Raw genomic sequence first — 15,596 nt, 5'->3', positions numbered from 1 at the left:
ACACAAATCGTTTTGCAGCCTCCACGTTTTTTCCCACTGTTGCCCTTTATTTAACACCCTGTTCCACCTCCTGTATCCCCCAGATAGTTTGTCGCAAACTGGTAACAGGATGTCTTACGTTTGTTTTTTCAGCATTGACTTTATTCTTGTCCATGTGCCACATAGTTGAGATTTAGGGAGTAATAATAATTATCCCAGCCGAGCAGTGGATACCTGCAGCTCCTCCATTGTTACCAGATGCCTCTTTGCTGCTTCTCTGATTAATCCTCTCCTTGCTCAGCCTGTCAGGTTAGGTGGATGGCCATATGTTGGTAGGTTTGCACCTGTTTCATACAATTTTTTTACTATAGTTTTGAGGACGGATTAAAAAATCTTGTAGGAAACATTTACAACTACTGTTTGATTTAAATCGCTTTACACCTTTATCCATGCATGTTGTGTTCCTTGGTCTTCCCTATGCTGTTTGTTTAATACCTCCTTCACAAAATAGTTGTATTTATACTAATATAAATTACATATTAAATCATACACAAATTATCTCTACATTAATTTACAAATGACTTCTAAAGATAACTGATTTAGTTGGATTTTATTCCATTACACCAGCGTAAAAGTGTATAAAATATAAAATATAAACATAAAAGTTATTGAATTGCCTATTTAGAAAAAAAAGAGTAAAAAATCCTGCATCTATTTGTGTGTAACTTTGTCCCATATCGATTATTTAAAACGCGTCAAAGTTTGCTGTTATAATGTGACAATATGTGAAAATATTCAAGGGGTATGAGAACTTATGGCACCAGCCGTTTCCACTGCTGCAACCACATCTCTCTCCCTCTCTCATCAGTGCATGAGAAATTGCCTAATGAGGAATGGGTCGCACATTTCCACAAACTCATTAACCCGCGAGCGAGTGAGACTAATTGCTGCGTTTGGGTAATGTGATTTCACATCTGTTACTGCAGCCCAGGACACAGCAGTCGGCATGGGGCCGGATCTGCTGGGCTGAGTCGGAACCTAGAACTAGATTCCCCAGATCTGCAAAGACAACCAAACACGGAGAGCCGGGCCAACAGTGTATCAGCTTCAGTCTGGATGGGGCAGTCAGAGCAGAGCCGGGGTTTGAGTGTTCAGTCATCTGTCGGACTGTATCTTGTAAACGCATGCTTGTTCAGGGTAGGTGGCCGTTCTGGTTCCGTTCTAGGAAAAAAAAAAATGCAATTATAGAAATAATTGATGGAGGTAGCACACGATAAATTAAGATGAGATAAATTAGGTTGTTTTTTTTCCCCATTGAGTTTCTGATACGGTTTGAACTGTAACTTCAATTAACGCTGAAATTAAATGAGCATAAAAAGTTACTTGAACTGACGATGACGTGAAACATGTTTTCGCAGCCTCGCAATTCTCGGGTTTTGAACTAAGCAGATAGAAAATAATGGGAAAATACGTATTTATTCATGTAAGATTAAAAGTTTACCTAAATGCAATATCACAGAAACAACATATTTCCCATTGTGCCACATAAACACATGAAAACACATGCTGAAATATTAGTATATATTTGAGCAAATTACAAACCACTGTATGTTAATAGAAAAGGTGGGCACCAACTGCTTAATTTGGAAAAAGTAATACTACTTTCGTTAATTATGATTAATCCTTTGTTTAACCTCCCTGCATTGTTACAGAAACTCCAATTATAAGTTTACAGGCAGCGAGGCTGCTGATGGTAATGCCATATCTCATCAATTACCATCCCGTGACCATAAATTGGCCTCAGCGCTGCGGCGACGAGATGAGGTTAACACGCTGATTAATTTGAGCTGCTGTGATTTTCAGGCTCAAGTTGACACTTATGCTCTTTGACACAGAAAGTGAGGTCCGCCCGCTTCTCATAATGGAGTAAAAATGTATTTACCTCATTCAGGCCTGCATGCTCCCGAGTCTCATCAGGATGGTTTGAAATTAAAGCAAGAACAGGTAAGACGTTTTCTTATTAAAAAGTTCCTAAATATAAAAAAAAAACATGTGAATGTCACATGATCATACATAAGTAGACTTAAAAAAAAAATTTATCAGAGTATTTTTTGTTTGTTTTCACTGTTTTCAGACTATTCATAAACACGACAGGACTAGTTACGTATTAGAAAAATGAGACTAATTTTAAGTCGTTTGCAAAACCGAAGATGATTTTAAATTCACAGACCTTACAGTGACTTTTAAATTCACAGACCTTACAGTGACTTTTATATATATATATATATATATATATATATATATATATATATATATAAAAAAATATATATATATATATATATATATATATATATATATATATATATATATATATATATATATATATATATATATATATATACATGGATATATATTTTTTTTTCATTATTTTATTGACTTATTTCTTAAATCTGTCAATAACATACCTGTCTTTTTCACAAATAGTAACCGGAACTTTTGCTGATGCTTTACGATGATTTTAAACAATTGATCAAATAAATTATTCCAGAACCTCACCTCACCTGAGGGAAATGTTAATTTCTTACTATAAAAGAATTAACACAATTAACCCGTGAATCGCAAATGCATTTTGAATTATATTTTTGATGCATGTTTATCTACTCTGCACTCTTTAATTTACACCAATGGTGAACTTCTGCGTGATTCTGTCTGTCTTTAATCCTAATGTCGTCATTTCCTGCTGGTTTTTTAGTTCAAAATAACCTTCATCGACGGTTTAAACTACTCTATCTGAATCTAATTGCATTATTGAAATCACAAACCAATACTTTATTTTCACTAAATTGAGCCATTTATGTAAATCTAGAACTTGCTCCCATGTGAAGCTGCACGGAAAGCTTGAACGACTTTTATTTATCGTTTCGCAGCTCTCGCAAATATACCAAAAACAATTTTGTTACAATGGACTGAGCCAGTTGTGCCAGTTGTATGTTGCTTGCCCAAGATTTTGATTTAAATGTACAAATCCTTGTGAATCATGGTGTATTCTTAGAATCGTGCGGATGTTTACCCACAGTCCACTCAATATCCTCAGGGTGACCGTCACGGTTAAAAGCAATGACCGTCACATCAGAGCCCCGACATCTTTACTGCCGCTGTGAGCCACTATGAGACCAGTCATCCTTCATAAATGCTTTAACCCTGTCAGCTCATAAACACTGTCAACAAAAAAAGAAGCGTCTCTAGGTCTCTGAGCGATGACCTCAGACTGCACAATCATCTGCGAGAGCAGCTTTTCAGCTTCCCGGTGCCTACTGGAAACAGCGCCCACACAGCATGATGCTGCCACGGTGTTAATCATGTTAAATTGAACAGAGTCGCACATCCTCCCCGTTTCGACATTCTTGAAAAGTACTTTTATTCGTTTTGTTCATTTTTAAACTGGTACAAACCCGTCGATATGGTGCAATCCGATGTAAGATCAAACATTTAAGAAATGTGTCAAGTAATAATAGCACATACAATAAGTTAAAACATGTCACAAAAAGACCAGCGTGTACAGCAAGAATGTTTTATCTACACAAAACATCCTAAAACAGAGTATAGGCCAGCTGAGAGGTCATCGTTTTGTTCACACCGTTATGTTTTGCTAATTTGATTTGATCCCGACACTGGTGTCGGTGTGTGTGTGTGTGTGTGGGGGGGGGGGCGTTTCTCCCTTCATCAAAAGGCCAAATTCCCTCACGCAGAGGACGCCTGAGACGCAGCTCAAAAGGCTCTCCGTGGAAGTGGGGTCCGACTGATTTATAATACCTGTTTGACAAAACACAACATCACCTGGATACATTAAAGTGCGCGTAGAGACACACTCAGTGAAAACGTAAATACAAGGATTGTTTGGCTCTCATTACTTAAGACCTATATTCTAGTGATCATACAATAGCATTTATCGTTAAGTGTTGATAAAGTCCCTTTGAAATAACAAGATAAAGAACTCCAAACTCATTTTTTCCCCCGATCTTGTCCATTTGTCTCGTTCGTCTCCATCCTGTTCTCTCATTTCTAAGTAGCAGAAGTAAAAACAGAAGAAAGGCGCAGGGCGGATCTGGGACAAGAAGCCGGGAGGAGCAGGATGATGTGAGCTGAAAAGTCACTAAGTGAAACTCATTGACACTGTGTGCTCCAGCGCTTTGCGCCTAAGTGACGCGATGCTTGTCCCTCTCCACATATCACTGTCCGGGGAGCTACACAGCTGCGGGGAGCCCGATACGTTCGTGGGGCCAGAGAGGGACGCCGACATTCCCGGGAAAGGCGTCTGGTAGAGGTGGGACTGCAGGCCGGAGCCGTTGGATGACAGGCCGTTAGAGAGGCCCATTGAGTTTGGCGGCGGACCGGGACCCAGGCTGCACTGCGAGAGGGACTGCGGCATGCCCGGCTGACGACCCAGCGCCGGCGGGAGCTGCAACTGGGAGACCCCGGGCATCCCGGTGGCCCAGCGCGAGTCGTTGGCGTGAAACGAGCACAGGCTGTTCTCCATGGCGGCCGCTGCGGAGAACTGCGGCAGGCCAGGCGTCGGGAGCAGCGTCCCTGGGGCGCGGAACACGTTGGTGGTCTTCTTTCTTTTCTTCCACTTAGCGCGTCTGTTCTGGAACCAAACCTGGACAATAGATACATAAAATGTGCACAGTTAAAGACACTGAGAAAATAAGAGAGAGAGAGAGAAAAAAAAACATGATCCAAAAGAAAAAAAATGCTTCCGGTTCCTCGATCGAGGTGGTAGTTTGGGTTCAAACTGAAAATAAGATCATTTCAAGTGATACATCAAATTGTTTTAAGTGTTATTAAATCTATAAAGAGTTAATTTAGAATACATGCTATTGACTGATATGTTTATCAATTCTCAACGGAGGAGTTCTTGATTTTGATTAACAAAGAAATATAATAATTATCTCCCCGATGATTACTAATCCGTGGCTATCAATGAAAAAAAGTCTGTCTGTCTGTCTGTCTGTCTGTCTGTCTGTCTGTCTGTCTGTCTGTCTGTCTGTCTGTCTGTCTGTCTATCTATCTATCTATCTATCTATCTATCTATCTATCTATCTATCTATCTATCTATCTATCTATCTATCTATCTATCTATCTATCTATCTATCTATCTATCTATCTATCTATCTATCTATCTATCTATCTATCTATCTATCTATCTATCTATCTATCTATCTATCTATCTATCTATCTATCTATCTATCTATCTATCTATCTATCTATCTATCGAATGCATTAGCTGAAAATTGTGACTTGAAAGGCACTTAATCTGCATGTAAAGACTGTATTACAATGTCAATAATTAAATTTGCACTGTTGTGGTTAATCCGTGCAGATTATCCAGAATCCCAATTAATACAAAGCAAAATTCCATACATTTAATTTAATTTCTAATGGCAATTATTTTTCAGAAAGAGACTTTTTTTGTTTGCTTTGTATTTTATTTATTTATTTATTTATTTATTTATTTATTTATTTATTTATTTATTTATTTATTTATTTAAACGTTTTTAAAAGTTACACTTTAAACACACATGGCTACTTTACAAAATCAACGTAAGAAATAACAAACAAAACAGAAAATATGCCCATCTCCCATAAACCCGCTTGGCAAAGCTTTTCAGAAAGAAATGAACGCGCAGCAGGCGCTGAGCTTTTTAAAGATTTCATCATCTTCGCGTGTGATTAATGCGCGCGCAGGGCCGCGAGTCGATGCCACCGTATTAAAAAGTGAAATCTCGCTCTCATTCCGCTCAGCCAGCCGTGAAACGTCGCCCAAACCCATTACACTCGAGGGGGGAAAGAAAATGCAATTTCTCATTCCATTAAAAAAAAAAAAAAAAGTACAATATATTCTCGAGAGTCCCTATTAAGACGTCGCTGATGGAGCATTTTAAAGGAGAGGCTGTGCAAAGGCATGCAGGTGGGGACCAGCACGCCCACTTAGGGTCTGCACCTGCACGGTCAGCGCGAACGTTTACCAACAAAAACCGAGATGCAAAGACAATAAAGAATTGATTGTAAAGGTGACTAATGATTATTCTGCTTTTATTGCTTTCAGAGGGATAATTTACATGGATTTCACATCAGTGGTTAATAATCCATTCAGTGTTATAAATAAAACTGAAATTAGCTGGTAATGGGTTTGCTTTCTTGTTGCCTGGTTTATGTTCTAGGATGTCAGCTTTAAAATAAGTATTGCATGCGTTATTGAATTTAAACCGCTCTCCAGCTTAAATATTATTTATTTATTTATTTATTTATTTGATGGGGATATTTTGGTTAAAAGAATTAAATTAATTAAACCCAATAAAAATGTAAACCGAAAATCCCTAAAGTATAATCACGAAATAAAGATGTAAATTGTTTGATAAAATTGTGGTTTGTAAAGGATGAAACCAGGAAAACAAAAAACAAAAAAAACAATTTTAATTTTATTAATAAAATAACTTGCTTGATTACTTAAGGGCATTTCACAAATGTCGTATCATGCTTCATGACTGTAAAAGTAAAATAAACGAGTCTGGCTGCAGTAAAGGGCGGACTTATCTGTAGATGAAGAGTACTTCAGCACCTTGGACAGAGACTGGGACATTTAGGTGCGCTTTACAATTGACGCCTGTCACAATTTTTTTTTTTTTTGTTAAAGTGGAACCACACGTTGGTATTTTTTATTTTTTTTTAATATATATTTCTTTTGACTTTCGCTAAAAATGAAACGATGGTTCCTATTAATGCCGGATATCTCATGGCCCACAAACCTGAAATAGAAAATATTACTCTATTCATATGAACACACCTTTAATTCCAGGCTTCATGTGTTTTAGCAAAAGCAAGAAGCACCAAGGCGCGCATTCAGTTTAGTGCTTCTAATATTTAAAAAATATATATATACATTACGATTCCAAATAACTTATTCAAATATTTATATTAAAAAAAAGAACTAATAAAACGTATCCGACAAGCCTCCCAGGTGTGATTAAAATTGAATTTCGAACAGTCTCAGAGAAGCTCAAGCCCATCCGGCGTCAGTGTCTGAGAGCAGCAGCTCTAACTTGATCGCTTACCTGAACTCTGGACTCGGTGAGGCCGATCCTTAGCGCCAGCTCCTCCCTCATAAAGATATCGGGGTAATGGGTCTTGGCGAAACTGCGCTCCAGCTCGTTGAGCTGCGCCGGGGTGAAGCGCGTCCTGTGCCGCTTCTGTTTCTGCTGGCTGGCGGACTGACCGGAGCTCTGCTGTGGCTGCTGCTGCTGCTGCTGCTTCTCCTGCTCCTGTTTCCCGTTTACCGGCATGCCAGCAGAGTTGGACCCCACGGTGGTGATATCTTCCCCCGGCAGGAGAGTGGTTCCCTCTACGGAGTCCGAACCAGGGGCCATGTCTCCCGGATGCCCCTGGTCCGGAACCCCACCCCCCAGTCGGCACTTGAGAGCTTCTCTATGGCCGAGGAGCTCCGCAGCATCCTTCATCCCTGAGAGGATGATAAGGAAGGAGGATTTTCAGTCAACGAAAATGTCTTACTTCTTAGTATGTCAAGTAGAATGACAAGAAAAATGCACGAACTGTGTGAATTAAAGATACATTTCAAAACTAATGAATAAATACAACAAAAACGGTCATTTCTTAACTTTTTAGAATCAGCTAATAAATCACAAAAATTTAATTATTGACACAAAATGAACTTCACTATCTAACGAATCAACATCAAATAAGAAGTAGAAATCTTACACTGGAGTTTCGGGCCGGAGTTTAGTGATGATAACTCACCGAGCCGAGCATCCAGGAGGTCGGCGTGAGAGAGCATCGCGTATCGCTCCAGGGCGAAAGGCGCTCCGAAAAAAATCCCGTAACTTTGGGGCAATTTAAAAAAGTATATCGTCTAAATGAACGAAAATTCAGTTTGTGGTTAAAAAAGGAGGTCCCTTGCATTATAATGTCCTTTAGAGCGACGGGGAGGCGCTTATTAGTTGAAAGAAGCCGTGAGCTTCCTCGTATAGGAGCCAATCAGAGCGGGAGCTTGAAAATGTCACCGATGTGATTCCCCTCCTCCTCTTTTTTTCTACTAGGTTTTTTTTAAACACACCTGCACGCACGCTAAAATGCAGACACAGACCACAGAATTAGTACAATTCAATCTTCTGCCGTTTTATCCTCTGATTTATTAGCTTTTCCTGCAGAAATTATTCAATATTTAACATCTTAATGTGTTTGATCTCATATGGAAACCTGTGCAAAATGCTGGAGATGCACAGATGGAAGAGCTGGCTTTTATTCTGCTGGAGCATAGTGACGCTTGACCAGTTTGGAAGACAAAATAGAATCTCATTCCATAATCACAGATAGGAAAATTTGATTATTTAGAAACTGGAGTTGCTTTTATAAGTATATACATACACAAAAAAAATGAAAAACAAACCCCCCCCCCCCAAAAAAAAAAAAAAATAATAATAATTTAAGCTTAGCCCTTGGCAAATATTTTTGACCACTGCTTGGCGAACTTTCTTTTTTTTTCTTCTTCTTCTTTTTTTTTTACTAACCAAAATAACTAACTAACTAACTAACTAAATAAATTAAGAAAAAAATAAGCTTTTAAAACACCCCCCATTACCTATTGGAGTCCAACTTCCCTCCCTCGTCCTTGGACCACAAACAAAACAAATATAGCTCCCATTTCCCCCCGTGGCAGGTGATTTGTGGAGACAAATCGAGGAAATAAATAAATAAACGAGAACAGATGGATTTAAGCTCCGTTAGTGATCGGCCGCTTTAACTCCCATCGACTTTTTATCAACTCGGGTTCAATTAAAGGTATTTAGGCCTGTTTGCTTCAAACAAAATCAGACGTGCAGGAGCCTAAACGGCCGTGCCCCTTTAGCAGAAGTCCATGAGTAGGTCTATTATACAATTAACAGGACAGTCATCGATCTGCGCGCCGGTCTCACTGCTTCAGACTGCGGTGGTGGTTGTTTTAGAAGCGGCTTCTGGCAGATGTCAGGGGGGGAAACTGGTGAATAGACCACCGCCTGGGACTAAATAGGGCTTTTTTTCTGCAGCCGAACAAAGGAGGCGTCCGAGCGAGGATCCACATGCAGGCAGCTCATCTTTTTTTTTTTTTTTTTTTTTTTTTTTTGCTGGGCTTATACTTTTTTTTTTTTTTTGCTGGGCTTGTACTGCTGGGCTTATACTTCGCAGGGAAGTATAAGCCCATATGCGTGGAACAGCGTGAAAACTTAAGGAAATGGGTTGGCGCATGGGTCCACTGAGACGCAGGAGCGGCTGATGAGCTCCCGGAGGTTCAGGAGAAGCAATCAGCAGCAGCAGCAGCAGCAGCAGCAGCAGAACAGGCTCCATTTCATTTGATCCACACGTAGCAGACCAGGTGGAAAGAGAGAGGAGAGCGGAACTCCTCAGGTTGTGGAGGGCCTGAGGCAGGGGGACATGGTCAGTATGCTTTGGACGACGCTTGATGTGCAGGATAAGGAGAACTGATGTGGGAGCGGATGTGTAAAAATCTACCATAACGACTCAGCTGTAGTAAGGAAATAGATATTAATTGATGCGGATGTATCCAGATCAAATTAATCATTTTCTTTTCAATTTTATAAATAAATTTTGCATAATCAGAGTTCACTTTGCTTATTTTTGAAACGTCACATTTGTATTATCACACAATTATATAACAGTATCTTATTTTAAATAATATTTGTCACTATGTTGTAGTCATATAATATAATATAATATAATATAATATAATATAATATAATATAATATAATATAATATAATATAATATAATATAATATAATATAATATAATATAATATAATATAATAAAGAGAAATAATGAACAAATTCAAAATTTTTAGATTGATATTAATTCGTTACTTCTAGTTAAATAAATAAACAAAACAAAAACAGCCGGTAGAGTGAACATCAGCGTGTCCGATCCTCAGACTGTAATATATAAGCTGTTATAAGAGGAACCCCCCCTAAAATGGGTCTATGTCTCACTCAGCCTCCCTAACTGGACCACATCAATCTTCCCCAGTAAAAACACGCTCACGAACGATCCTCTCGGGTTAATGCGGCGCATCTGAGTGCAGAACGGCTGTTTACACGCGAGGAGATGCTTTTAATGGAAGCGCACCAAAAGGAAAGAAAAAAAAAGAAGCCCAAAACAAATGCAATTTCGTAGAGCAATTTCAGAGATCAGGAATTCCGTGTCTATCCTTTTTTTTTTTTTTTTTTAGCAATCACTCTGCGTTAAATCCATTGCTCATATGGGCCTTTGCAGGCTAAAAACAAAACGTAGTTTGCAAGGATCAGTTTCTTTCCACCACAACCAAATTGCAACATGCGGGCCAGGAGGCAAGCTGCTTGTTTCTTATGCTCGGGTCCCATCGCGTCGCCTCGAAGGCACCTGCATTCACTCAGTTATACAAATCTAAAGGGAAAATCGATTTTCCATCTGCAGGGACGGGACGCGGAGCAAATCATACCGAGTTTCTTTTTTTTTTTCTTTTTTTCTTTTTGTGTGCAGGTGATTTGACAGTCAGAGGAATAAGAAAGCAGAGCAACGACTGCGACTGGATCTAAACACAAGACAGTTGAAGCCCATAAAGAGGCTTTCCTCTTCGGTCACCCAGCCTGGGCCGCACCACCCGGTGCATCTCATGCACCAATTAGGCCGGCCGCCCTCCGCCTGGTGTCCGCTCCCTTCTTGATGCGGAGCACAGAGTGGTAATCACGGCATCAAATAAAATAATCAGCAAAGAAGAGCCATTTCCTTAATGAAACAAAAGGAGCTGGTGTCACGGAGAAAGGTGGTGCTTTGGCGTCAGGAGTTTATTTTGGAGTGGGGGGGGGGGGGGGGGGGGTGATTGTGGGGGTTATTAAAATAGCACTGAAAGCCACAATGGATCTCATTTACATATCGGCGTCCTCGGTATAGCTTTAAAATGTCTCATTACCTGGTGCCAATGTGTGACCCCACGCTGCAAATGGTCTATCTTTAGGGTGCGCCAACAGACCCGCAGGGCAGCTGAAGCAAGGCGGAAACTATCAACATGTTTATTGGTTTCATACAAGCAAAAGAATTGAGTTTTTGATTTCTAATCACCAATTTAAAGAAATCACCGATTTCTTTTAGTTCAAAAACAGAGATTACTTCTTGATCTGTAAATAATCAGAGCGAAACAGCAGCTCAGGGCCACCAAGCCAACAAGGGGCCCCGCATGAGCCCCAGTCACACAAGTCAGGCGTATAAACGTCACGCTCTGGTTTTAATTGTGTGTAATAAAGCTTGTGATCCTTGATCTTTAAAATGTTACATGTAAATCAGTTTAGCCGGATTGCAAAGAGTTGTTTTTTTCCCACCCAAGAAAAATGTTCTAGTTTAATTGGTTTTTATGTTTTACCTTTTTATTCAATCGCCTTGAGTTCAAAAATAAAGAAAAACACTAAAATACATTTAGTGTCGTGAAAATAATTATTTTAAAATCCAATGAGAAGGAGATTAAAGGGTGTTCTTTCTGCTCTCAGATCATTTCCATTAGGCCAATCTTTAAATAAATTGTATTTATTTATTTTACCATTTCATGATAGTATTGTCAAACTTCAGTGTATTCTATTGCGTTTCAGAACAAAAAAGGAATAGATAGTTGTGAAGGGGAAGGAAAATGATACATGACTGTCAAAGTCCGCAACAAATAAACATCTGAAAAATGTGCCACACATTTTTCACTCATTTGCCCCAAACTAAAAACCTGTGCAATCATTTGCTTTCAGAAGATTTGTTTTTATTAATTGAATCTGCATGTGTGTAATTTAAGTTCAATATAGATGTTGGCTAGAGAACAGCATCAGCATCAGGAAGCTGAAGGACCACAGCAGATAATTCAGCTATAAACTTGTGGAGATATTTAAAACGAGACACCTTCTGGTCAGCAACTCCACATATCTGGTCTGTATAAGAGAGGCTATTTCATTTTTAACTAAATCCACAAGAAGCCTTGTTAGCAGCTAATAAGCAATATGTAGGACACACTAAAGATGTGAAAGAGAGTGCTGCGGTCATCTGGTCAGATAAGACCAAAACGAAACATTTTAGCAATGGTAATATGATAATATGTTGTAGGTATGCTTTCTTTCACATGGTACTTGGTCAGTGTTGCTGAGAATGTGATTCAAGCTAAACACAGGGCAATACAAGAGGAAAACCTGTGAAGGCTGAAAAAAAACTTGAGGTTTAGGGAAAATGTTCGCCTCTCAACTGGATATAAACCCTAAATATAAAGCAGAAGCTACGGAGGAATGGCTGAGGCTCTTTGACAATACTTGAACATAGCTTTTCAAAGAAGAATGGAATAAATGCTCAGTTTCTAGATGCAAAACACACAAGTGTGCCAGGCTGTTCTACTTTTGAAAATCATAAATTGTTTTTCTTTAAGATCCTTACTGTCAGTTACTTTTACTACTGTTAAAATTTGTTATTTTTATTTAAAAAACATGAAAAGGCCTCTCTAATTTTTGAGTTGGAATTTTTACCCCCATTAGAAAACAATATTCTTATTTAAGGGACGGGTTTTATTCTGTTATCAATCTGTTTAAAATTAGTTGATGTGAATTTGATTCAAGCAACCCTCGTATAGTTAAGTTGATGCAGTATAATGATCACTGTTTCTTCCTTCCAGTCTAAGTTATACTAACTGTATGCGTACTGGATCTAGAATGCATAAAAGGCTGAGCATGGTTAATATAGGCACAAAAGAAATCTGAAGAATCTGTGGATGTCCCACACATCCATGTTACAAGCAGTTTAATTTATGTACATGACTTCAAACAAGTTCTTGAGTCAAATCAAAATGCAAGATAACAAATAAAGAAAGAAAAAAAGAAAGAAAGAAAGAAGGAAAGAAAGAAAGAAAGAAAGAAAGAAAGAAAGAAAGAAAGAAAGAAAGAAAGAAAGAAAGAAAGAAAGAAAGAAAGAAAGAAAGAAAGAAAGAAAGAAAGAAAGAAAGAAAGAAAGAAAAGAAAAATAAATTGGAGCTTTTCCCCATATATTTTAGAAAAATGCCTGACTTGAACCAGGCTGCAAAAACAAACCTTCTTTCAAATCCGTTGTGACAGCCTATTGGCTACTGAGGTTTTACTGTAAAAGCTTGAATCCTACTCATCATGAGGCCTATACGTTTTCATGACACAATGTTAATCTTTGAACAGAAACACTATCCCTCAGGTGTGGAGCTTCTATGTAAGATATATGCAAATAGTTAGTTAGAAGTTTCCCCTGTATCCTAATAACAGATTTGTTGTATTCTTTTGTTGTTGTTTTTTTTTTTGCATGCATTTTTATTTTGTATGAGAATGATGGAAATAGCAAATTAGGGAGGGACACAAGAAATAGTTGAAGATAATGTAAAAACAGGATAACTGGAAGAAAGATAGAGAAGAGGTTTGGACAAATACATGCATAAGTAAACTTGATTTATTCATTTAATTACTATAGTCTTAAAGTGAACATTTTCATATCAGTAAAATTGAATAATTAAGGTGCAAACCTCATTAAATCTATATAAATCTAAAATGCTCATTGATTAATTTATTTGACTTAGTTATTATGTTATATTGCATTATATTATATTATATTGCTTTTACAGATTGAAGACCCTCTTCTCCCTGACACTTTGACTTTCCCTCTAGCTCTGCTCCATCTGTTAGAATATGTTCTTGCTTAAGTCCAGTCATTAGTGGGTCTATTACTGCAGGCCCATCATTAGAAAGCTTTAATGCATCACTGAAGGCAATGAGAATCTGTGCAAAGTGACAGAAACCATAATTCACAATGCAACCTGCGAGAGTGCATTGATAACATGACAGACAACAGCATCAAAAAGCAATCCAATATTAATGTGTGAAATATTTTATCCACAGAGCAAAACCAGAAATATGTTACTGGACAAGATCTGATTAGGAATAATTGTATTAATTATGGGGTATTATATGCTGAGAATAACTTGCTCACACACATTTTGTGCCCCTGAAATGCAGGATAAAGTGGGAGGACTTGGGTCAGTAGTGCCTCTGAGTAGCTTGAAATTAGAAACATGTGCTGGTAATTATGAAACTGCAGCAAAGCCACATTGTGCAATTTAATGCCTCAGCAAATTAAAGAATAAATGGGATCAGTCTCTTTGACCTTGCTCAGTCGGACTTGATACTTCACTCACTCACAGCCAGGAGAGTCCAGGTAAAAGTCACCTCTGCAATTTGAAAGCGGAGCAACGAAACCAGTACAATAAACCCCAGTAGCACAGCACACACTATACTGCTGCTGCTGCTGCTGCTGACCACAACCCTCGCAGCTTCCTGGTGTTTTCAGTGCTTTGCTCACTCTGCCTGTTCAGCTCGTCTCTCACTTCAAAAGCTCCACACTCTCCCATCCATCCATTCTCTTTATCTCCCTTTCCTCTTCTCCCTCCCTCCCTCCCTCCCTCCTCTCTCTGCCACATTTCTGCCGCCACCCTGCTAAACACGGCGCACTACCCCTCCCAAGATTAATTGATCATCAATTTAGCTCTAATTTGGACCAAGTCAGCTGGTAAATGGGGCAGTTTTCCCTGATTGTTAGTGAAATGTGCGCAAGTACATTGATAAATTTTGATTATTTATCAATTACAACCAAATGAACTAAATCTATTGAATAAATTCGAGCCTGATTGCCATAATAGAGTTTGAAAATATGGCTATTGATAATGATTCCGGCTAATAGTCTTTTCCGGTCGTGGCTGTCGGGCTTGTCGGAGTGACAACACAAAAGTAATTTTTCACAGAATCAGCTCAGTGACTGCGAGGCCGATCTTTCATTAATCAGTCACATTATACGTGACGCTTTCCACACAAAGACTCAAACACTTTGTCATATTTTGTGTCAATTACCAGTCACTTGGTTGTGTTCCATCAAGACATCTTGTAATAGTTAACATATGCTGAGGTAAAGCTCCCCTGTCCCGCCCTCCAGGAGCTCTATTTGGGGAGAAGGGCTGTCTCTGTTTGGGCTTATGATGAAATGGGGCCCTGCATGCTCTTAATTTCTTATTTTCTGGAGCCCAGACACTTATAGGAAGGGTGGGGCACAGGCTTTTTAAATGAACCTGCCACCATGTTTTCCCAAAGTTAATGGAAAAGCAGCTTGCTGGAAAATAGAAGAGGGGGAAAAATGGAATTAGGTTCAGAGGCTTTCTCACACAATAACAAGGGATAAGTATGAGCTACGGGCCTTATTCCCACACAGACATACAAATTGGTGCTGTCATTTCCTCACAGCCTCACGCTATTAACTAAAAACCCGCGGTTTTAGTTTTAGATATTTTTAAATCCATCCTGAAGTTCACAGACACATTTAAATGATTTCCAATGCGAGATCAGCTGAAGACTGAACACAGTTTCAGTCAGAAGTTTACATACACTAAAGAAATGTTTGGATGGGTCAACAGGAGGCTTTCACACCGAAGAACATCATACAAACTGTGAAGCACGGCAGTGACAGCATCATGATGTGGGGCTTTTCCACTGCC

The 15,596-nt window shown here is 38.9% G+C and overlaps 1 protein-coding gene across 2 annotated transcripts; it reads right to left on the bottom strand.

Annotated features, from left to right (window-relative positions):
• Nucleotides 1–3,372: 3,372 nt before the first annotated feature.
• On the bottom strand, nt 3,373–8,389 carry LOC103461321 (homeobox protein orthopedia-like). Of its 2 annotated transcripts, none has more exons than XM_081610758.1 (3): nt 7,753–8,389; nt 7,092–7,495; nt 3,373–4,636 (listed from the first exon to the last, which is right to left on the bottom strand). In XM_081610758.1, the coding sequence occupies exons 1-3, from the start codon at nt 7,826–7,828 to the stop codon at nt 4,133–4,135; spliced, it is 984 nt and encodes a 327-aa protein (XP_081466884.1). In that variant the 5' UTR covers nt 7,829–8,389; the 3' UTR covers nt 3,373–4,132. The 2 variants fall into 2 exon arrangements, with proteins under 2 accessions (XP_081466884.1, XP_081466885.1); XM_081610759.1 differs by having other exon boundaries at nt 7,792–8,388.
• Nucleotides 8,390–15,596: the final 7,207 nt, after the last annotated feature.

This window comes from Poecilia reticulata, chromosome 9 (assembly GCF_904066995.2).
Source record: "Poecilia reticulata chromosome 9, P_reticulata-male-v2, whole genome shotgun sequence".
Lineage (NCBI taxonomy): Eukaryota > Metazoa > Chordata > Actinopteri > Cyprinodontiformes > Poeciliidae > Poecilia > Poecilia reticulata.
This window is presented reverse-complemented; position numbering and strand designations above follow the sequence as displayed.